Source organism: Armigeres subalbatus, chromosome 1 (genome assembly GCF_024139115.2).
Source record: "Armigeres subalbatus isolate Guangzhou_Male chromosome 1, GZ_Asu_2, whole genome shotgun sequence".
Taxonomy (NCBI): domain Eukaryota; kingdom Metazoa; phylum Arthropoda; class Insecta; order Diptera; family Culicidae; genus Armigeres; species Armigeres subalbatus.
The window spans coordinates 183,217,298-183,240,032 of NC_085139.1; the positions used below are offsets into that span (position 1 = coordinate 183,217,298).

Here is a 22,735-nt window from a genome sequence, read left to right on the forward strand (position 1 = left end):
TAGTAGTATATGGAGTATTCCCGAGACACGAGATAACGACGTGTCCGAATAAGTCCTAAAAATCGGCTGGCGATATACCACTAGCGACTAATGATCTGCTTGAGACCGCTGCTACGAATCCCATGCTGGGCATGGTACCAAGACCAGATGGGATCCCGAATGTTGTTTTCAAACACGTGATATTGCTTGAACCGGACATGTTAAGGAGTTGCTTCCAACGCTGCCTGGAAGGTGATATCTTTCCAAACAGTTGGGAACGGCCGAAACTGGTGCTAATGCCGAAGCCCTTTGATATAGACGCCAATCTGCCTACTCCTCACCACTGGTAAGTTAAAGGAGAGGGTGATTCTTAACAGGCTAGAAGACTATATCGGAAGTATTGAAGGCTACTAAAGGATAGTTAAAATAAACTAATGTACTATAGTATAGCCACATATATGTATGTATGTAACGGTCTACGAAAAGATTGACGACAAATAAAATAAACGCAAAAAAATATCAGTTTCCGATAAAGTCGATCTACGATTGTCTGTGCAGGATCTTGAAAAGTTACTTTCAGAATCAAATATTGTTTTGCTGTACGACACCGACTCTCGATTGAGGTGACAGTCGACACTTCCGAGGACGTTGCAATATGACGTCTTTATGGGCTGCAGCAAGCTAAGGCCAAAGTACCCAAGCAGCATGCGCAACATCTTTCAAAAAGCAGCTTGTTCCTAATAAATTGAATGGAAGACTCTGGCAATATACCAAATCGCATTGTCCCTTAGGTTACCGACAGTGTTTCCAGGTACCTTTTTCGATTTCAAGTAAAATTATTTTAATGTTCGCTGAAAATTGAAAGTCAGTGACATCTTCAAACTAGACAAAATTCAGGTTTAAGTGTAATTAAAATGAAAATCGGACTTCATGATCATATCTTCATCATTTTTTTTTAACCAATGTGGATGATTCCGTTTGCTATCTCTCGGAATTCTTGATTGCCAGAATTCCGGAATTGCCGGACCTTGTTTTAAAAATCGGATTATCTAAAAGTATAGAAACCAAATGATAATTTCTTGTTTCCTGAGTGATCAATTTCGTAGAAAATTCGAGGGTTATGCCTTCACAAAATAATAAAACCATTTGATCCCTTTGTCTCGGAACGGTTATACCGAAATAGGTTCCCGTGCCAAAAAGGTTTAGAAAAAGAAAACCCTAACAATATGGAATTCAAAATTCTTGGAATTGTTTCGGAAACATGTTTTCCAAGTATTGGAATCATCGAATGGATGGCCCTTTGAACGGTTATCATGGAACTCGGGAACCAGAGGCATAAAGTGGCCAAAAACTTAATCAGAAGAAAACTTGACAATATGGGTACCAAAGTTCATGAAATTGTTTCGGGAGCATATTCTTCTAAGTAACCAGGTCTTAGAAATGTTCGAAACCAGAACGGCTAACCTAGAAACAGGTTTTCTGGAGCCTAGAGCGGCCACATATTTATTCTGGAGAAACTCTGGCTCTATGCGTATCAAAATTCTTGGAGTTGTTTCGGAAACATGTTATCCCAATCAGTAGGCCCATAGGGAATGGTTGGCCCCCGAAACGATCATCTTAGAACTGGTTCTAGTGGGGCCTGTGGGAGGCACATATTCGATTCGAAAAAATCCTGGCAATATGGGTATAAAGTTGTTATGAAGTTTGTTATGAAGTTGTTTTAGAAACATGATTTCATAAGCTGATGAGCCATACCAAGGAAATATGGTACATACGGGTACCAATCCTTATCAATCAAATTCTAATTAATAAACCCATCTGAGTGGACTGCACGTCATAGCCTGTTCATATTACGGGCTGTATGCCATAGGCAAAAGTATTTTGATGTCAAAGTTTATTACGGACAAAAAGAAAAATTTGGATAGCTTCGCGGAAATAACGCGCAGAGGGAAATCCTTGCATAGAACAAATCACACGTGTGCGTTGAATGGACATAACAACCGTGAAGCCCAATGATTTGACGTACACAGATATGAAAAGATTTAACAATAATCAGTACCTGGCCGAGGAGTCAACTAACCCGAAACACATCATACTTTTCTTTTGAGGTGCCGATGTACTTTAAATATAACTGAATTTCCCTTTTTTCTGCAAGGCATCGTTTTTTGTACAGTAAACTCTAGACCAACATTTGAAAAGGGCGTAACAGCCAAAATTTGATCTCTTCAGTATTTTGTCTATGTATTTAGCTATGTATGTAGATAAGGAATCCGAAAGAATAAATTTTGGCTGTTACGCCCTTTTCAAATGTTGGTTTAGAATTATTTTTATTTATTGATTCAGGGCGAAATGTCATAAGTATAAATATAAACAAAACATTGCAAATTTCACAATAGCTGCCTTTGATCATTTGCCAGGGAAATATTAATTGGAGACGCTTTGAATTCTAGACCAACATTTGAAAAGGGCATAACAGCCAAAATTTATTCCTTCTGATTCCTCGTCTACATATAAAGCTATATATGTGGACAAGGAATCAGAAGGAATAAATTTTGGCTGTTACGCCCTTTTCAAATGTTGGTCTAGAATTATCCTGTATTACAAATTTTTCCTGCAATGCTTTATACTAGGGCAAACGATCCGATAGTCGTTGGTGTTCCTATAGTTGCGGTATTACAGTGTGCGTTAAGTCTACGGATCGAACGCAGCAACCCATTACGTTCAATGATAAAACGATATGTCAATATACGAAGCAAGCGAAAACAGCATTAATTGTCTGCAAACACTGGTAAATATGTAGAAAAAAACCTAACTAAAAATTCGCCTGTGTACCAATAGTTGCGGTAGTGGTCCTATAGCTGCGAGTCCCGTAAGAAAACAATGGGATTCGCAACTATAGGAACACGAATTAAGAAATATCGCAACTATTGGAACAGTGTACCAATAATTCGAGTTTTTATCTTAGGACGGAATACATGGAATAAATGCGACGGAAGTATTTTTTCAATAAAATAGATGGGGAACGCTTTCGAAAATATATTCAAGGTAAGCGAATTGAAATTTCGTTCAAATCTAGGAAAATGAATAGTATTTTTTGTGAATCTTTGTTTAAGCGATTTTTCTCAATATCTATAGAGTTAATCATTGAACGAATAGTATTGGAACGTGCTTAGTTCCTTCTCTATTGGATCATTTACCCTACTCTTATTTGCAATTTATATGCTATTACGTAAGGAAGCTTGTAATCTAAGCAGGCTATTAGACCCGTGTTGAAATTTGTTATCTTGCGCCATTGGGCTAATTGTGAGCTTCGAGGCACGCCCTAGTAAGGAGAAAACTTTTCGTAAAGCGGAAAAGGATCCCTGGTACACTGGATGCTGTGTAAATGTTCGTTGTCTATCCGTTGTCTAATTCTAAGTGTTAAGTATTCAGTCTGTTCGAAGACGTCGACCCTCTATTTATAAATTGGTTATATTTTCTTTTTGAAAAGTTATCAATAATTTCAATCCGCATATTCATAATCATGATCTATTTGTATCGTTCAAAAGAGCATATAACTTTGTCCAACACATGTTTGTTCCAGAAATATTGGTCACCGAAATTGTGTTCTGCATTGTGTGAGTGAGTAAATTAATCAGAAAGTGATAATTTGTTTCTTGTCCAGTCGTGTTTCTCTAGTAAGCAAAGCGATCGGCCGGTCGTCGAAATTTAGTTTTGCTTTGTGCGGAAAGCAAAACGATCGGCTGGTCACCGAAATTTTGTTCTGCATTGTGCGGGGGAGTAAATTCGATTGTTTTTGTTCTAAATCAAACTACACGCTATACACAGCAGACCGTTTACCAAAACGAACCCTGCTACACGCCCTACCCCATATATCCAACATCCCAGTGATTTCTCGTCGAAGTGCAGATGACTCGTCGGCTTCTATCAAAGCGAGTATCACGTCAACAATTTCCTTCCTATTCCTCAATTGACCAGCATTCGGACACGGCCGGCGCTGGTATTGCTCATTTTTGGGTCACCAGTTCTTACACATTGAAGATGATGTTAGTCTCAAACTTCATCTGTTGGTTCTCTGTGTAATTACAGCTGACCTGGCAATAACGGAGTAGCAACCGTGGGCGGTCAAGCATGCTCATGCTCATGCTCACATGTTTGTTCCAGAAATATAAAGTGTGGAACTCCGAGGGACATGAGGGCAAAAATACAAAGTTGGCGAGAAATGGCGTGACCCTAATTTGTCGCTCGCCGCTGATTTTCGGCTTAGTTTAGAGCAATAGCCAAAGGTAGACCGGTAGATTTTTGGATTCACTCGGTTTTGATTCACACGGTGCGAATCGCATGTATAAATATCAACTTCAAGGGATAAAATTGCAATATTCTACGTTTGCCGATCATCAAACAAACATCACATTCAATAGTCAATTACCGGCAACACTGATCACTACCTGATTTCAAAATGTTATTTGAATTGAAACTATTTAATTATTCTCTGATTTTGCTGATTTAAATTTTATTAATATTCCTGTTTCACTTTTCGTGATCCCTGAGCAGTGTTGAGAATTCGATTTCGATGTCATAATACTAATTTGCTAATATTTTTTTTCAAAAGTTATTTCCAATTCAGGATTTTCCAGGATTCTCAATATATCTAAATTTCAGAGAAGTTCGAACTATCATTTTTTGAGTTACATTCACAACTGAGCAATATTTGAGCGGCTGCATATTCAGTTTCTTTAGAGAAGTTGCAGTGCTACTTCGTTCACCTGATGTGACATACACGATGGAATCCGTTTGGAAATTTATGGAGGAATGAAATTGTTCCCGATGGAATTCCTGAAAGGCTTTACAAAGAAATTCCTTAAATAATGTTCGATGGGATTCCTAAAACACTTTCCGAGGAAATTACGGAAGTAATCCGGCCGTACGAAAACCATTTTTTTGTTAAATATCTTGGCTGTGCATATGCACAGCATATGTTTCGAAATGGACAAATTGATATGAAATTTGCGAAAAAGAATCCACGTGTCTTGGAGAATCCGAGCATCAAGCCATCAAGCATCCGAAAGATATTCAATTTGCAAAAAAGAGAGCTAACCGCGGTGGAGGTTGGTACTCGGATTCTGATGGCTTTTCCGCAAACGTGACCTTTAAGTGGTCTTTGTTGTGTAGGGTTATCACGCCTATCTAGAGAGTAGGAGGTTGAGGTCTGAGTCCCTCCAAGACACGTGGATTCTTTTCGCAAATTTCATATCAATTTGTCCATTTCGAAACATATGCTGTGCATATGCACAGCCAAGATATTTAACAAAAAAAAAATGGTTTTCGTACGGCCGAGTTGCCGAATAATATGCAATTAATTGTTAATTACGGAAGTAATGTCGAAAAGAGTTTATAAAGGCATTTTCGGCAAAAATTTAGACAGAATTTCCGAATAAAAACTTTTAAAAAATTCGAAGAAATCCTTACGAAAATTTTCAAATGAATTCCTAACGGAATTTACGAATGCATTCTGAAGAAATTTTTAAAGGAGTTTTGAATGAATTTCTGAAGAGATTACCGAGAAAATTCAAAAGAAAAGGAGAATGTTGTGAAGGAATTCCTGATGGAAATGTTCATTTCTTCCAAAAGTTACTAGAGAATTTACCGGAGGAATTTTCAAAGGATTATCGGGAGAAATTACCATGGAATTGCTTAAGATAGTTCTGAATGAATTCCTATAGGATTTGCAGGAAAAATCGTCAAGGAACTTGCTAAAAGTAATTTCTAAGACAAATTCCGAAGGAATTCCTACGCAAAATCCCAAAAGAAAGAATCCGTAAATGATTTTTTCAAGGAATTTCATAGAATTTTTGGAGAAATTCTAAAACTATTTTTGAAGGAACTCCTAGAACGTAATCCGTAGATATTTCAAAAGGAATTTGCGAAAGATGTTCGGGAACTATATTCAAAGGGATTTGAGATTTCTATTGGAATGTCTAATGAATTTCTAAAAGATTTTATGAAATTTCCGAAAGAATTTCTGGAAGTTCTTATGGGATTCTTGAGGGAAATTCTGAAATAGTTCTATGAATTCCTTCTTTAAATTTTTGGAGGACTGTCTTGAGGATAAGTTTCGAAAATACATTCAGGTTGGAAATCCTTTCAAAAAATCATGTGAAAATTTCTACACAAAATCCTTCAGGAATTTCTTCTTATATACTCCAGGGACTTTTTCAAAAAAATCTTCTAAAAACCTCCGAGAATTCCTTCATAGATTTGTCCAGGAATTCTTTAGGAAGTTCTTTCAGGAAATCCTTTGAAAATTAATTGAAGAATGAAGTAGTTTCCGATGGAGTTACAAATTAAATTAAAAAAAAATGAACGACATACACTAGAAGACTTGGAAACAAATCCGAAGGTATTACTGAAAGAATTTCGGAAAGAACTCATGAAGGTATTTTCGAAGGAATTCCTACAGGAAGCTCTGGGAGAATTTCCGCAGCATGTTCTAAAGGAATTTGCTGGAAGAAGTTTTGAAGAAATTCCTTAGCGAAATTTTGAAGGAATTTCTCATGCAATATCCGGAAGAATTGATCTAAGGGATTCATAAAATAATTGCCAATGAAATATCAGAACGAGGAATTTTCGAAGGAATTCTCGAATTAATTTCCGAAGGCATTGCTTTAAAAATTGAAGAAGATCCTAAACAATTTTCGAAGAAACTCCTAATGAAATTTCTTAACAAAATTTCCGGAGGAATTGATAAAGAAATTTCCAAAGGAATTTTTTAAAGGAGTCACCGAAGGAATTCCCAACCAAATTTTCATATAAATCCTAAAATAAATTTCGTATGAAAACAAATTCGTAAAGGATTTTTTGGAGAAATTTCGTAAATAATTTCGAAAAAAAAAGAAAATTCCGGAAAAATTCCTAAAGTAATTTTCTAAGATTTTTTTTAAAGGAATCTTTTCGAAGGAATATCTGGAGGAATTTCCAAAGAAATTTCTTGATTTATTTCTGAAGTAATTTCTAGCATTTTCCTAAGGAGTCTCTGGAGGAAATAGCGAAGGAGTTTTCAAATGAATGTCTGAACGATACTTCTTTGAATATTCTAAGAAATTTCAAGAATTGAAAGTTGCTATGTAACTTTACATACTCATCAACAGTCCTGAATTGTTATTACCTTTTGAAAAACAATTTGTTGCAAATTAGTTCCAAATCGGACGCATAGTTCAAGTACTCACGTCCGATTTGGGAATCTCAGGCTCATTCAGTAGCCGCTAAGTTGCGAAGGCCGACAGAGGTCATTCATAGCCTAGTTGATTAAAAGCACCAGCGTGCTAAGGATAATGGGTTATAGTCCCATCGAAGGAAAATGGTTACCTCCAATACATCTTCCATATATTGTACATATTCACATCGGAGTTTTCCAAAACATTGCTGATCAATATTTCACATTGATAATATTTTTATCGTATTGATCTAGATTTGGTTTTAGATGGAAAATATTTAAATATTTGAAAATATTTGTCAGTAGTCATACGATAGCTGGGCCTAGAGAACCAATATGGGACGATTGTCTAATTGGCATAGGACCAATCATTTTTTCTGCAAAGAAAAGAATCGTAAACACTATTTTTCGCCGATCACCACAACCATCTTAATACATAAAAGGATATCTCAATAAAACAAAAAACCATCCATCGCCATTGTTTCGAATTCATCACTGTTCATTTATTCGGTAATCCTCTATGGTACTGAAGGGCTTACAGTTCTTTTGACACAAAATATATTTCATCATCCGCTAGGCGGTAAGGGTCCTCTCAAGTTCAACTAACCTACCAACCTACTCATGTTTGCATCGCGCTACTGGTAAGAATGAAAATCCGCTGCAAAATTTCACCAGCGCGATTCGTGATTTTAGCACACCTGCTAAAATGTCTCAAAATACAAGCCAAAACACTTAACAACTAATATAAAGATAAACATTTCTCTGTCTCTATAGATTTAGAAAGTCGCCAGAAGGTCTAGTTCTGGCGCGATGGCGCTTCCACGGGAACGGGGTTTTGGATTATCACAAAATTCCACTTTCACCTCCTCCTCCTCATCGCCGCGATTGCTTTCCGGCCAGGGGGACGAGGCTCAAGTTGCGGCACCTACACCGCCACCGCCGCCACCCCGGTCCTGGTCCGTTTCCATTTGGGTGAGTTCCACTTCGCGCTGTTCGCGTTCCTTGCACAATCGGTGGGCCTTGCACTTGTCGTGATGGTTGACGATCTCCAGCCGAAAGTTGGAGTTGCCCTCAACGAACGAGGTGCGTATGTCGGGTATGTCGTTGCTCCACCGCCGACAGAAGGCACAGTACATGTAGTTCTTCTCCTCGTCGTACTTGAGCCAGTCGAACTGTTCGAGCCAGTTCGGCCGAAAACGGCCACCTTTGCGGGAGGACGGGGTTGTGGAGGGATCACGCCCGCCGCGGGACGTTTGGCGGGGTGTGTGAGGTTTGGTGTGCACCGTCGAGGGACGGATCATTTCCTCTAGGAGGGATTCCTCGGCGGTTGCACTGGCACTACTTGAAGATCCACGAGGGGGCTGTTGTTGTTGCTGCTGTTGCTGTTGAAGGAGGTAACGATGCAGGTTCGATGGGCTGCTCCAGCTGGTAAAGCTTGGAGTGGCAGCCGCAGCGTTCGAAATGATCGATATTGTACTTTGGGACAGCTGTAGCTGATTTTGTACACTGGATTGCTGCTGTTGCTGCTTCAGGTGCTGAAGTTCAGCCAGCGAGGAAAGCAACTGCTGGTGTTTGTGGTGGTCTTGAGTGGTCGAGGAGGAGGGGGACTCCTCTTTTATGGCAGTAATAAGCGTTTGGCCGGTTAGTGTCGTCATCAAAGGCTTACAGGCTGTGGACGTCGACGGCGATGGCTGTGATGTGGAGGAAGAAGTAGCGATCGCTTTGCCGGCCGACAACGATGCTGATGTGGATTCACTTCCCCAAACATTTTTCTGTCAAACATAGGAAGGGAAGGATAACATATGTTCATTGTAACAACATTTGTCTGTGTGTGACTCGCTAGTTATGTGTTCTCTTGGAGAGTGATCTCCAGAAAAAGGCTTTTACATCTACCAACAACTGGAGGGAACAATGCTTTGCAACTTCGAAATATGCTATCTTGCAGTACAGTACGGGATGCGTTTGATTTAAAATAGATTACTATTTCGCAAAAGGGACAATGAACACATTGTTTAGATTTTTTCTTTTGACAGTCGATTCTTAGTAAACGGGCAACAAGAGGGTAGGTACCATGATTATTTTGGTTTAGCATCATTTTCAGAAAAATTTTGATCGATCCGCATCAATTCCTTCATCCTTCGAATGAAATGACAAGAAAAATGTTTGTTTTCTATTTCATTTTTGTTTAACAACTCACGTCACTAATTTTCAACTCTTTTGTTTTTGCACTCCGATTGCCGATGACAGGTTGACTGATTGAGTTTTGCTGATTAGAAGCAATAAATTGGGTTGTTTATTTTTTTTTTGAAAACCGAAATCATATAAATTATGCTTAATACTGTTCGTTTAATATATGGAACCAAAAGAACCGGCTCAAAGAAAAAACCTAGACAAAGTTCCGAATTGATGAAGAAAAAAAAAATATTTACAAAAAAAAACAAAGGAAATGATAGAAATGAAACAGAAAAGGGAAAAAAGGAAGTAGAAAAGTTTTTAGTACAAACTAGACTCAAAAACACTCGAAAATATCTGTCACCATGGGTTTGTTAGAGAAACGCGTACATCTTCTACGTGTCCTACTGGGTCTTGGGTTACCAAGCGATAATGTCTAATGGTAAAAGGAGGTCAATGGTGTGATGCGAGGTAAGTATGCGGGTTTTGAGGGAGGGTAAATACAACGACATTTCTTTTCAGAGCTGTAAATCATTGAACGGAACTTACCGGCAATAGCTCTGGATGCAGTGGGTGATGGCGACTGGGCAGGTCAGAGTACTCTTGTTTGATCTGACTGGCGAGCGAATGCATCGGGGCTGGTGAGCTGACTTTGAACTCGTCGTCTGGCTTTGGACTTAGCTTGATACTACTGTGTGATGACGCCTGTTAAGGGGAATAGGAACATTTTGTTAGATTCAACTGAATATACTCATTCATATGAGCTGACAAAGGATTGAATTATGGTTTATAGCTACATTTGTTTTAAAATCATGTACGTAGATAAACATTATTCCATTAAATAAGAAGGATCGTTGCTGACCTTAGATGAGGCACGCAGCAAACGAACGAAGTACGTACTCCAGGAAGAAGAAAAACGACGAACTCTATTCAAGCACGCCCGTGTTTGTCTTGTAAAATTCTGAAGTTCGATACCCATTGTGGAGCTTGAGTAAGTTACCTTCAGCGTGTGTTCATAGAGTCACGTCGATCAGCAAGCAGCAAGCCATGACTCGCACCCACTTGTCAGAACTCCGTGGCGTATACACGCAAACACGGAGGCCGCTGCCATCCCATTTCGCTCTGGCCATTTATGGTTCTACATTTTGACGATCATGCCAGGCTATTTTTAGGATCATGATGCTAATTTCGTAAGGTGAATTCAATATCACAAAACGCTTCTTGAAGACTGTTGGCAAAAGTTTTGTTGTTTACAAAATCACAAGGCACGTCTGGAAAACCATCGGAAAATGATTTGCGGTTTGTAAAATCACAAGACGTGTCTGAAAACTTAGGGTCCGCTGAGATTTTCTTCCAATTAGGGTCCATGTGTCGAGCCCAAACTTTGACATTTATTTATTTATTTATTTATTTTATCAACTTTCGCCTGAAAGGGCGGCTTACTAACAGGCACCAACAATACACAACCACACAACGACATTGCTTATACTTGAAGCAATAACAACCTAAACAAATGATCCTTTGAATTCAAAACGTCGCAAGAATGTTGAAGGAGCTGGAATCCTATAGAAAAGTAACAGGAGCAGAAGCCTTTCCTTAAACCCAGGAATATTGCGGATAAAATCAACATGAATAGAAAACCGCAAACTATTGACCGTTCCAAATGACTTAATTCGATCGCACTCAACTTTGCACCATGCGTCTCCATCACAAATATGAGATGAGGATGACCACTGAATAGCTGCTAGCTGCTGTTGTTTTGTAACCGTTCTTGAATTAACTTGTACGAGCAAAACGAGACTCACCGTCTCACTCTCAAGCTCATGATGTTCTACCTCCAAAGAGAAGAAAATAATGCCATAATTTCTTTGTAATCCTAAGTTTTCCCCCGTACTGTTTCATTGTCAAGTTGAATAGCCCCTCATAAAGTTGCCCGTCGCTAAGTGAGCATTCGCCATTCATGAAATTCTTCAGAAGTTATGCTGGTTGGGCAAAGTTGCTGTCAGTCGTCGTCGTCATCGCCGTCGTTGGTGGTGGTTGGACTGCATTTTTATCCAGCGTCCTCCCAGACAGCCTTCCCGAAGGCGGCGACGAACCGGAGCTTTCGACAGCCTGTTTTCCATTCACCCGCATATTGATGCACGACGACACAACGACGGCGCGCGCGCCCGTTCTGGCCAAAGCGGATGGAAGTTATTCATGTTTATGTAAATATCATCGCCCCAACAATCCAACAACGAACGATGGCGCGAGGTGGCGAAAAGTGCTCGGAGATTCCGCCTCATGGCTAAATTGTGCGAGGCTGGATTTTCACAGCCTGCATTTCGCACGGCTATGAACGGAGAGCTTTGGGATTCTTCGTTTTGTCATTTATAATTTGTTTCTTCTTCGAGTGCGACAGAGAGGAAGCAGAACAAGAAAGGCTTAAATGGAATTTTAATATCCTCGTGGAGGCACGAGGCGCATCACAAATCGGGACTGATTTGCGATTTGGGCGTAACTTATTTTGTAAACAAACATTGGAAAGCGAATTCCAGCTACAGCAAGCATTTCCTGAGAAAACCACGGCATGTATCCGATAGAATAGGCTTTCCTCTACCAGGTAAGGGAATAAGTTTTGGAGAAAAAGGCTTGTATTCTACGGAATAAACAAAACAATGTTTGTTTACAAAATAAGTTACGCCCAAATCGCAAATCGGTCCCGAAATGTCGCCACCTGCACTGATGGCACCAGTCAGTAGTACAAGTTGGGCACGAGAAGTGTTTTGGGATATTTGCATACATATTCTAAAAGCTTCCGAACTGACTCACCTGCGATTCGTATCCACCCGGTCGATCGTTCATCAGGCTCGGTGTCGAGGGCAAAGAGTTATCACAGGTGGACATTTTACGTTTTTTCTTACTGTCTACTACCGACATTTCCCGGTCGTCCGAGGGGGAGTAACGGCAGTCGTCGGTCATCGGCGTGAGCAGATCGGCACTGGCACTGCGCTGGTGTTCTCGCGCCTGCAGTTCCCGTTCTCTCTGCAGTTCCCGATGGGCCTCCCTCCTGTCCCGTTCCCTCAGCTCTTCCCGTTCACGTAGTTCTTTGTCCCGCTGCAGCGGGTGGTGGAGAGTATTGTTGTTGTTGTTGTTATTATTGTTGTTGTTGTTATTGTTGTTACTGTTGATGGTGTTGTTGTTGGTGGTGACACTGGTTGGGGGGACCGAGTCGCGTCCATCTCGCGAGTCAACCCTCGACCGGTCGGGTCTGCTTTTGTCGGCTTCGGATGCGTACCGGTCGGCACTGCTCTCGGTGAGACCTCGTACCTAAAATAGTAGAAAGTTTGCGAGTGATGGTTGGATTTTATTCTAGAGACTCGGGTTCCAGCGAGTTGGGACTTACTTTTAAGCTCTCCGCCGTTTTGAGGAAGTTCTGCAGGTTGTGCTGGCCAACGTTCACCTCGCCCTGGTACATGAAGTTGAGCAGGGCGCGCATTTCACTGACCTCGACATCGCGCAGGTAGATGATAGGATGCGGGTGTTTGTTCTCGACGAAGATCTGTTCAAAGTACGGACTGCACGCCGACAGTATCGCTTGATGTGCCTGTGGAAGACAAAGAACGGAATTATTTGATTAACATGAAATGGCTAGAAACTGGAAATAGATTCGTATAAGTTTAAGCGACTGGAATGTCTATGAAGTGCGTGTGAGAATGGTTCGAATTATTCCACAAAAGGAGATTGATGTAACTAAAGAAATTTTATTAAAAAAAATCCTCTTTGTCCTGGAAGTGACTATTGCGGTTGTGGCTTTTGTACCAACGTAGGATAGAAACGTTTAGCTATTAAAACATCTTAGGGCCAATTTCTTCACCTCCGCTTAACTCTTAAGCGGTGCTTACTCATACGCTTAAACCTGGTTTAAGGTCTAAGCGAAGGTGAAGAAATCGATCCTTAGGATCTTTAATAGAATTGATCTTTTTCGTTAACATTTTTATTGCCCTAGTTGATATTATTTCACTTACTAGAGGTCACGTTTTCCAAAGAACTATTACCTATTTGAAGGCTCTGATTGTGTACATTTTGATACAGGGATCAGTTCTTCACTTGTCTAGTGAAACCAAGGCCAGATGAGCGCTAGAAGAATTACTTAAGGATTTTTTTTACGAAATACCTCCAGCATTTCCTTCGTAAGTACATCTAGAATTGCTTCAGTCATTTAATTAAAAATTTCTTCAGTAATTCCATCGGAAATTCTACAAGGTATTCCCTCTAGATATGAATTCAGAAATTCTTTAAATAGGGAATCCTAATAATTGCTCCGAAGTTTCTCTCAGAAATGCCTTCAAAACTCCCTTCTTCAAAACTTCAAAACTCCCTCATTCAGAATTTCATTTGGGAACTCTTCTCAAGTAATTCCCTTGCAGGGAAAATTCCTCAAGTAAATCCCTCGGAGATATTTTCGTAAAATATTTTGGAGTTTTCTTCAGGTTTTCTTTTGAAACATCTTCTAGAATTCCTTTAGGAATTTCTTCGGAAAATTATTTAATTTTTTTTCAATGTGGGGAATAAGGTGAGTCTGAAAAATGCATTTGCATTTGTTGGTTACATTGATGGATAAAGTGGAACGTATTTCTTATTTCATGATAAAAATAATGAAATAAACTAAAATATTTAAAAGTGACAATAATAGAAAAAATGATAACGAATTTGAAATTCAATCGTAGTTGGCATTTGAAATGCCAGCATACTAAGAAGCTAATGAGAAGAAATTTGAAATTCAATCTCAGAAGGCTGACAGGAATTCTAGATGATTCAAACGGTGAAAATAAACGATCATTCAGTGTTATGTATTTGAGGCGTGAACATGCGAATTATCCTTCGGTGTTCCGCGCTTGTTTTCGTTGGTAAAAGGCACTTCGGAAGACGGATTTCCTTGGCTACGACACTTAAGAAATTCCTTCGGATTTCAATTCGGTAATTTCTTTAAAGAAATTTTCCAGCAATTAGTTAGGAAATTTCTTCGAGTATTCCTTTACGGGTGCCTTCATAAATTCTTTTTGCTATTTCCTTGCTAATGTTTGAAGACATTTCTTTGAAAACTCCTTTAGGAGATCCTGTAAAATTTTATTTAGAAACTCGCTCGGAAAAACAGTTGATGTAAAAGTATAAGATTGCTAATGTCGCTCCCGTTCGCGTTTCCAACATACAACATGATGGACAACAAGCGGCCAGGTTAGGCTAGGAAAATAATCGCCACTAGCATTGTAGTGCTTATGCATCTATCCAGTATTTTGTGCTCGATAATGGTGGTGAGTGCCTTTTTGACATTCAAGAAGTAGTAGAAAATATTTACATTTTCCAATCAATCTAGGCCATGATTCAATGAAAAACATTGGTACTCATCCAATCGAAATTATTTCTGGATTTCCTGAAGGAGATTGTTCCAGCAATTTCTTTGAAAATTTCCTCGGCCCTTCCTATATATATGCTCCCAGCGGACCATGTATCAATATTCCTAGCAATTCAGGAATCAAATCGGACATTCCTTCAACATGTGATTTATTCCAGGAAAACCAATAATTCCCTGAAGTATAGGCCTTATGGTCTATACGCATAACGAAAGATCTATTAGTTCCTTTTAGAAATTAAACATGCTCTTAGTGATCATTTGAATTCAATGCATGTTCCATTTCAAGCCACCCAAAAATTCTAAGAATTAGAGTACTGGCCTTAAAGTCAATAGTGATCTCTTTCTTATTATTGGCGTTACATCCCTCACTGGGACATTGCTGCCTCAGAGCTTAGTGATCATTAAGCTCTTCCACAGTTGATATAACTGCGAGGTTTCTAAGCCAAGTTAGCATTTTCGCATTCATGTATCACGAGGCTAACACGATGATACTTTTATGCCCAGGGAAATTGAGAAAGTTCACAATTCGAAAATTTCCTACACCAAACCAGAAATCGATCCCAACCACCTTCACCACGGTCCTACTTTGTAGCCACGCACCTTACCACACGGCTAATGAAGGCCCCGCTATTTGTAATCATTTGAATTTAATAGCATGAACTATTTTTGGAAATATGTAACTGCCAATAGGACGTATATTCCAGAAAATTCTCGGTAGACCTGGAATAATATTATTTTTGAGGGTATATCCAATTTGGTTCCATAGATTACAAAGTGCATTATTGAGTGCGTGTAGGCTCTTGTTTCGGACGGCAGAACGATCGCGCGATTTGCCGAAATTTTGTGTTTTGCATTGCGCGGCCGGTAATAAAGTTAATTGGTTCAGTGCGTGTTGGCTCTTGTTTCGGACGGCAGAACGATCGCGCGATTTGCCGAAATTTTGTGTTTTGCATTGCGCGGCCGGTAATAAAGTTAATTAGTTCAGTGCGTGTTGGCTCTTGAGTCTCGTTTCGACCGTCTTCCAGTGCGGTTGGTTTTTGCGCTCTACTTTTGTGCGGTGATTCGCCTAAAAGTAGAACAATAGAACCAGTGCAGTGACCGCGGTCGAAACAAATGTGTAGTATATAAAAAAGTGCTGCAGATCCGGAAGACGTGCGCATGTTTGTGCTTGCAAGGGCTGATCGATTGTTATCAAGGGCAATGCCCTTGCTAATATTGCGATCAAGGCTATGTAAATGCTCAAACATGTTCAGCGTCAGATTTATTGATGAGAGGTAAGGTTTTGATGATCCGTAAATTTAACACGCACGCACTCACTCAAACGCACACACACATTCACATTATACACACATACATATACACAAATACATACATATACTGGTGGACATGAGTGTTCGTCATGTTTTCATAGTAGTTCTATTAAAACATGACGAATACTTTTGTCTATCTGTGTAGACATATAAACACACATACACACTTATATACACACATACACGCTCATATACATCATACAAAAAACACGTATAAGATTTTTATCATATATTAGGTATCTATATTATTGGAAGCGTTTGGTACGGGAGGTCCACGCTTTCTTCCTTTCCCCTCGATTCCAAGCTATTGAGTGACTTTAGGTATTCCTGAAGTCGCTCAATATCTAGGAGTCATCTCTGCGGTACATACTACGTAGTTGGCCTGGCCAAATGATAAGAAAAATGACGGAATTCAGAAACCGTCATTTTCCAGGATGCTTTCAAGTATTGGCTACGCATGTATGAGATTAGATTAGATTAGATTAGATAGATTACAAAGTGCATTATCAATTTTGGAAAAAGGATAACAGCCATTTGGATACGCGTGCAGATCTTAAGGCCAAAACTCTAATGAATTCTTGGATGAAATGATGAACGCTCATCCAATTCAATTCTATTAGGACATCCTGGTCTACAGTCCGAACAATAGGGCAGATTGAAGCTCGAGAGCATTTTCAATGTTTCGGGAACAAACGTATTGCATATTGTGCCGTCAGAAGATATAATCTTCGAAAAATGACGCCTTTACGAAAATGTGAATTATAGAGCAATTTGAAGGAGGTTGAAGCTCCCCTTAGCTGATCATAAAGGTGTAGTTAATTTCTGTTCGATCACTGAGAGGAGTGGGTCCTAACATCGCTGGAGCCCATTCGCGGGTGGGACTTTCACCTGTCTGTGTTAGGATGCCCAGGAGGCCCAAATTTACTGGTAAATCACATGTTGCAAAATCACATGTTGCAAAATCACTGTCGCTAATCGCAAGTCGAGCACATCTATAGCAGTGTATCATCGGGATTGTTTACGCACCGCGTCGGCACTTTGTGTTAAAATTTACTGTGTTACGTTGCTCTTATAAAGTCGTGTTTTGCTTCCTATTGTAATCATTAGTGTTGTGTACAACAGTCAAGAGGAGGATTACTCACAAGAAGTGATATTATCGTTAAATCAGTTATCATCGGATCGGAATCGCTTCGACTGACTCTGCTGCGGTGCTGCCATATTTTGTTTATTGATCGGTTGTCTCGTTAGACGGTAAACGGGGTGACGTTATAAGTTGGTTTTTCGATACCAACTCGTCTGGATTTGCGCTCGTTCTTCGTGGTCTGAAAATGTCGATCATTTGCCATTCCTGCGCTGAAGATGCTTCTGAGAGCCATGTAAGATGTCGTGGATTCTGCACAGCTGAGTTTCATCCAAGATGTACCGGAATTTCAGTTGATGTTTATGAGGACGTGATGAAGAATCACCAACTTTTCTGGTTCTGTCCTTCTTGTACTACTTTGATGAAGGACACTCGTTTCCGAAACACAACCCGCGCAGCTTACGAAGCTGGCCAAGAGCGTGCTCTTGATTCTCACAGTGACATTCTGAAACAACTCAAATCGGAAATATTGACCGAATTGAAGTCTGAAATCAGGACAAACTTTACTGCTCTATTTAACTCTAACTCGTATACCCCGAAGACATCTCATCAAATCGGTGTGGAACCGCGTCTGACTAAAAAGCGACGTCTGTTCAGTCCAGCAAAGAATGTTCTCCCGAAAGCTCAACCAGAACTTATGCAAGGAACTGGCAGTACGTTATCTCCTTCCACTGAAATAAAAATCGTTCCGAAGGCGCCACAAAAGTTTTGGCTTTATTTATCTCGCATCGCACCAGAAGTTTCCGTCGATCAAGTAGCAGCACTTGCTAAAAAACGTATGGGCACTGACGACATCCAAGCTTTCCGGTTGGTTGCTAAAAACAGGGACGTTACTACATTGTCCTTCATATCTTTTAAAATTGGAATGAGTGCTGACCTGAAGCCCAAAGCACTCTCTTCAACAACATGGCCGAAAGGAATCGTATTCCGAGAATTCTCTGGCGACAGCTCTAATTCATTTTTTTGGCGACCAAGACTTCCATCTGCATCCAACGATCTGTTGAACATCCCAGTGGAGGCAGAAATGGTGGTGATAGAGTAAATCAACCATCTACTGTTGGCGGATCACCGGGACGCAAACTTGCCAATATCCTCAAGGAAGCCTCATATCCTCTCAACACAGTCGAGCCGATCCCGTCAGCGTCCTGCAGCCGTCCCGGTCCTGTGACTTGGTAACTGGGACTTCCGAACTCCTAATCCAGGCAAGTATCATGCTTCTACGAAACATTCGCTCCTTAATTCGCTTCTAGATTTTAGTCGCCTTACGTCGATAACACCATCAAATTCTTCAAAACTACGGATTCTGAGACGCCTGCCTGACAAAAGTCAAGAGCTACAGAGATGTTGCTACTCTCAAAATTCGTGTTCTACGTATGTGGAGCAGATGCCGGGGCGCAGATTTGCCACATGCATTAAGGAAGCCCCTATTCCTCTCACCGCAGTCGTGCTCTTCCCGCCAGCGATCTACAGCCGTCCCGGTCCTGTGTGTGAGCTGGAAGATGGGGTCTTCCGAAATCAACCTGCAGGCAAGTACCACTCCACTGCGAGCAATGCGCTTTCTCAATCTCCTTTCGTCTCAATTTCCAAATTCCGACGAGTGTCAGCATCCATCGAAAGCAACAGAGGCACCTCACCGAAAGACGGTCTCGCAGATGCACCAAATCGCTCTCCATCACTGACACCATCTAGCTCTTCAGTTATTAGGACTCCGGGACGCGCTCTTATCACAAGCTTCATGGAAGACTCTAACCCTCTCGACTCAGTCGTGCCCATCCCGCCAACGTTCATCAGCCGTCCTGGCCCTGAGGTTGAGTTTGGGGAAGGAGTCTTCCAAAATCAATTATCAGGCGAGTACCTTCAAGATTCGAACAGTTCGATTCCTCAATCAAACGCCCTTTCCAGTGCATTGTTCAATGGCTTTCAGTCATCGGTCTGCGTGAACAGGATCGTCACAGCAGAGGACGCCGCTGCAAGTGATTCCCGCTACCTGAGCGTCTACTATCAAAACGTCAGGGGTCTGCGTACTAAGACAACCGTTTTGAAGTTACGACTCTCATCCTGCGATTACGATGTTGTTGTGCTATCAGAAACTTGGCTCAAATCCGATATTTGTAATTCGGAGCTTTCATCGGACTACTCCATTTTCGTTGCGACCGTAACGAGTTTACCAGTGGTCTTTCTAGAGGCGGTGGCGTATTGGTTGCAGTCAAACGTGAATTGCAATGTACTGAAGTGTCCCTATCTGACTGCTGTGCACTTGAACAAGTCGCAGTCACATTGAGACTCCTCATAACTCTCTGCATATTTTCGGTATCTATCTTCGCCCGAATTCCGATTGCGAGCTTTATGCTACCCACTGTACGGCAGTGCAAAGCTTAATTGATAAATCATCCGTTAATGACGTTTTCCTGCTGCTTGGGGATTATAATCTCCCTCATCTTCAATGGATCTTCGATGACGACATCAACGGCTATCTGACAACTAACGCATCTAGCGAGCAAGAAATTTCCCTTAGCGAAGCCATCTCGACATGTGGTTTGGTGCAAATCAACCCCTTCGTTAACCGTAACAATAGGCTGCTCGACTTGGTTTTCACAAATGCTTCTGACAACATGGACATCTCTCAGCCCGTTCTGCCGCTCATACCAATCGACGAGCACCATCCACCGGTAGTGTTACATATCGACACCTGCTGCCTAATACCACGTTATTCTGACCAGTGTTGGAAAACTTCTTGAATCATTAGTTCATAAAGTTTTGTTATCCGCTGTTAAACCACTCATTTCAATTCATCAGCACGGTTTTCTTCCTCAACGCTCTAGTACAACGAATCTGCTATGCTATTCTAATGCGCTCTTCCGTGAAGTCGAGAAGCGCAATCAGGTGGACTCCGTATACGTAGATTTTTCGAAAGCTTTCGACACCGTGCCTCACCAACATGCCGTTGCTGTTACGGCACTTGGGTTTCCTGAATGGATAGCAGATTGGATAATGTCATACCTGACTGGCAGAAAGGCTTTCGTTCGTGTTGATGCCTCACGGTCTAGGACTTTCAGCATTACCTCGGGTGTGCCACAGGGCAGCGTGCTGGGACCTTTACTGTTTATCCTGTATATCAATGACTTGACCAACTGCCTTACCTCTGCAAAGCTTCTGTACGCTGGCGACCTCAAAATTTTCAGAGTAATATACTCTTTGCTGGATTGTGTTGCTCTTCAAACTGATATTGACGTACTCCGCCGTTGGTGCGATGAAAACGGAATGAGCGTGAATGTGGCGAAATGTAAAGTCATCACCTCCTGCCGAATCATATCCCCAGTAATGTACAGCTATACTTTTGCCGATGCTGCACTAGAGCGTGTTTCGTCGATTCGTGACTTGGGCGTTACAATGGACTCGAAATTGCGGTTCAACGAACATATTTCTGCAATAACGGCGAAGGCATTCGCAGTTTTTGGATTTATTCGTAGGAATGCAGCTCATTTCACCGATGTTTACACCTTGAAAGCTCTGTACTGTGCACTTGTGAGGAGTATTTTGGAATATGCTGCCCCTATTTGGACGCCGTACCATACGGCCCAAGTGATTCGCATTGAACGAGTTCAAAAGCAGTTCATCCGTTTTGCACTTCGGCACCTACCGTGGAACGATCCAATGCACTTACCTGACTATAGAGCCCGATGTCAGCTAATTAACCTGGAACTACTCTCAACAAGACGACTCACCTTCAGAAGACTTGTAGTGTATGACATCATCAGTAGTAACATAGACTGTCCGGACTTGCTCGTGGATGTACAGTTGAGCATACCTAGCCACAGCCTGCGTCACGCTGATTTACTCGCTGTCCCAACCCACCGAACAACGTACGGATACAATAATCCCTTTAGCTCCTGCCTTAGAGCTTTTAATAATGTTTGTAATTTGTTTGATTTTAATGTGTCCAAGTATTGTTTCAAATCTAGAATAAGGAACTTAGAATAAGAGTAGTCTGTACGATCCAATCGAAGACGAATAAACAATTAACAATGTTCGACGGAATTCCACACCCCACATATTTCGCAAACAGTCCGGAATGGACTACCGCCGAAGTTTTGCGAAAATCGGTTGTGACTGGTGCGAAGACGGCATATTGTTGCAGTGAGCTGTGGACAACTAATCTTCCGTATCTGCATGGAATTGGAAGCCCCAAATTGGTTCTCCCAAATCTTATTGATGTCGCTTCAAACCACGTTTTGTCGTCAGCCAAAGGAACCGAAGTGGTAAAACTCGACAATGCCTCGGAACCCAGACAAAGGTTGTCGATTGATGTACGGTGGTGAGAATGGCCTGAATCCATGGGTGTCTTGGTTGATCGCTTTGAAGCGCAGCGATTGCACTGGTGAAGTCAGTCAGGACTAGGATCGGTCTGACAAAGGGTGTAGCGTTGGCAATAAACAGGCCCACGGTTTCGACCGAAAAAATGCTGCATTGTTTGGGAAGACTACCCGATACATTTATAGCTTACTATCCGTGTTGGCAGAGTTTCCCCGAATGTTTACATTTTATCCGTTCAAGTTTCATGCACCGAACAAACCGAGACAGTTTAATTGCATATTATTCGGCAACTCGGCCGTACGAAAACCATTTTTTTGTTAAATATCTTGGCTGTGCATATGCACAGCCAAGATATTTAACAAAAAAAAAACGAGACAGTTTGCCAAAAATGTACGGCGGCTTTGATATTCTTCTTTATCCGTAGACTATTTGTTTGCTGCTGCGTGAGAATCAGGTGCTATCCGTGCGGTAAGCATTTACATGAACTTTCTTGCTTCGGCTTATACGCAACGAAAACAGAACAGAATATAATTCAGTACATTCAAAGTTAATTGCCTATATGCCGGGTATTAAGCCACCCGGAGTGGAAATTAATTACTATGTCTGAAACTTGATTATGCATATGTACAACATGTGATAGATTTAGTTGGGAAAAGGTATTGGAGGATAACCGCCCCTTCGGTGGGGTTGATCCCACGACCCCAGTTCGCATGACAGGTGCTTTCCCTACTAAGCTACGAAGGACCTCCGTCGTACAGCTTAGCAGGTACTGATGAAACCAAATTCCCAGCACCAGGAGCCGATCTCTCGCAATACATTTTTCAGGGAACTAACTCCTAAACTAAACTGGGGTTCTGAAAAATGTATTGCGAGATCAAGTCACCGAAGGGCGGTTACCCTCCAATACCGAACTTTCACATGTTGTACATATGCATAATCAAGTTTCAGACATAGTAAGAATATAATTGATTTACCTGCCAGGCACAGCTTTGAAAGAGTGCTAAGTCACCACAGGTACTGATTTATTAGTTCTAATTTCTCGGAGATTTGACGGAGGTCTTTCGAGCTGTTGAATGCCGGGTACAAGACGATGAAGATGTTGCAGTATGCAATGCAGCGTAGCTCAGGACCGTACAGAAGCCGGCTGTCTATAATGGGTATTGCAACACGGGGACGAATATTCCTGCTGTTGGTCCCGTCAGGCTTTGAAA

General features: G+C 41.1%; 1 protein-coding gene across 12 annotated transcripts in view; it reads right to left on the reverse strand.

Annotated features, from left to right (window-relative positions):
- LOC134205589 (sex determination protein fruitless) overlaps positions 1–22,735 on the reverse strand; it is a 692,280-nt gene that overhangs the window by 100,816 nt on the left and 568,729 nt on the right. For 7 of the 12 annotated variants that reach the window (XM_062680959.1, XM_062680963.1, XM_062680965.1 and 4 more), the window contains 4 exons: positions 12,750–12,950; positions 12,176–12,673; positions 9,914–10,069; positions 7,680–8,964 (listed from right to left, as the gene is read on the reverse strand). In XM_062680959.1, coding sequence (XP_062536943.1) covers positions 8,104–8,964; positions 9,914–10,069; positions 12,176–12,673; positions 12,750–12,950 — 1,716 coding nt within the window. In that variant the 3' untranslated portion in view covers positions 7,680–8,103. Of the gene's footprint in view, positions 1–7,679; positions 8,965–9,913; positions 10,070–12,175; positions 12,674–12,749; positions 12,951–22,735 lie in introns of those variants that run through there. The other 5 variants (XM_062680970.1, XM_062680969.1, XM_062680962.1 and 2 more) reach the window with 1 other exon arrangement.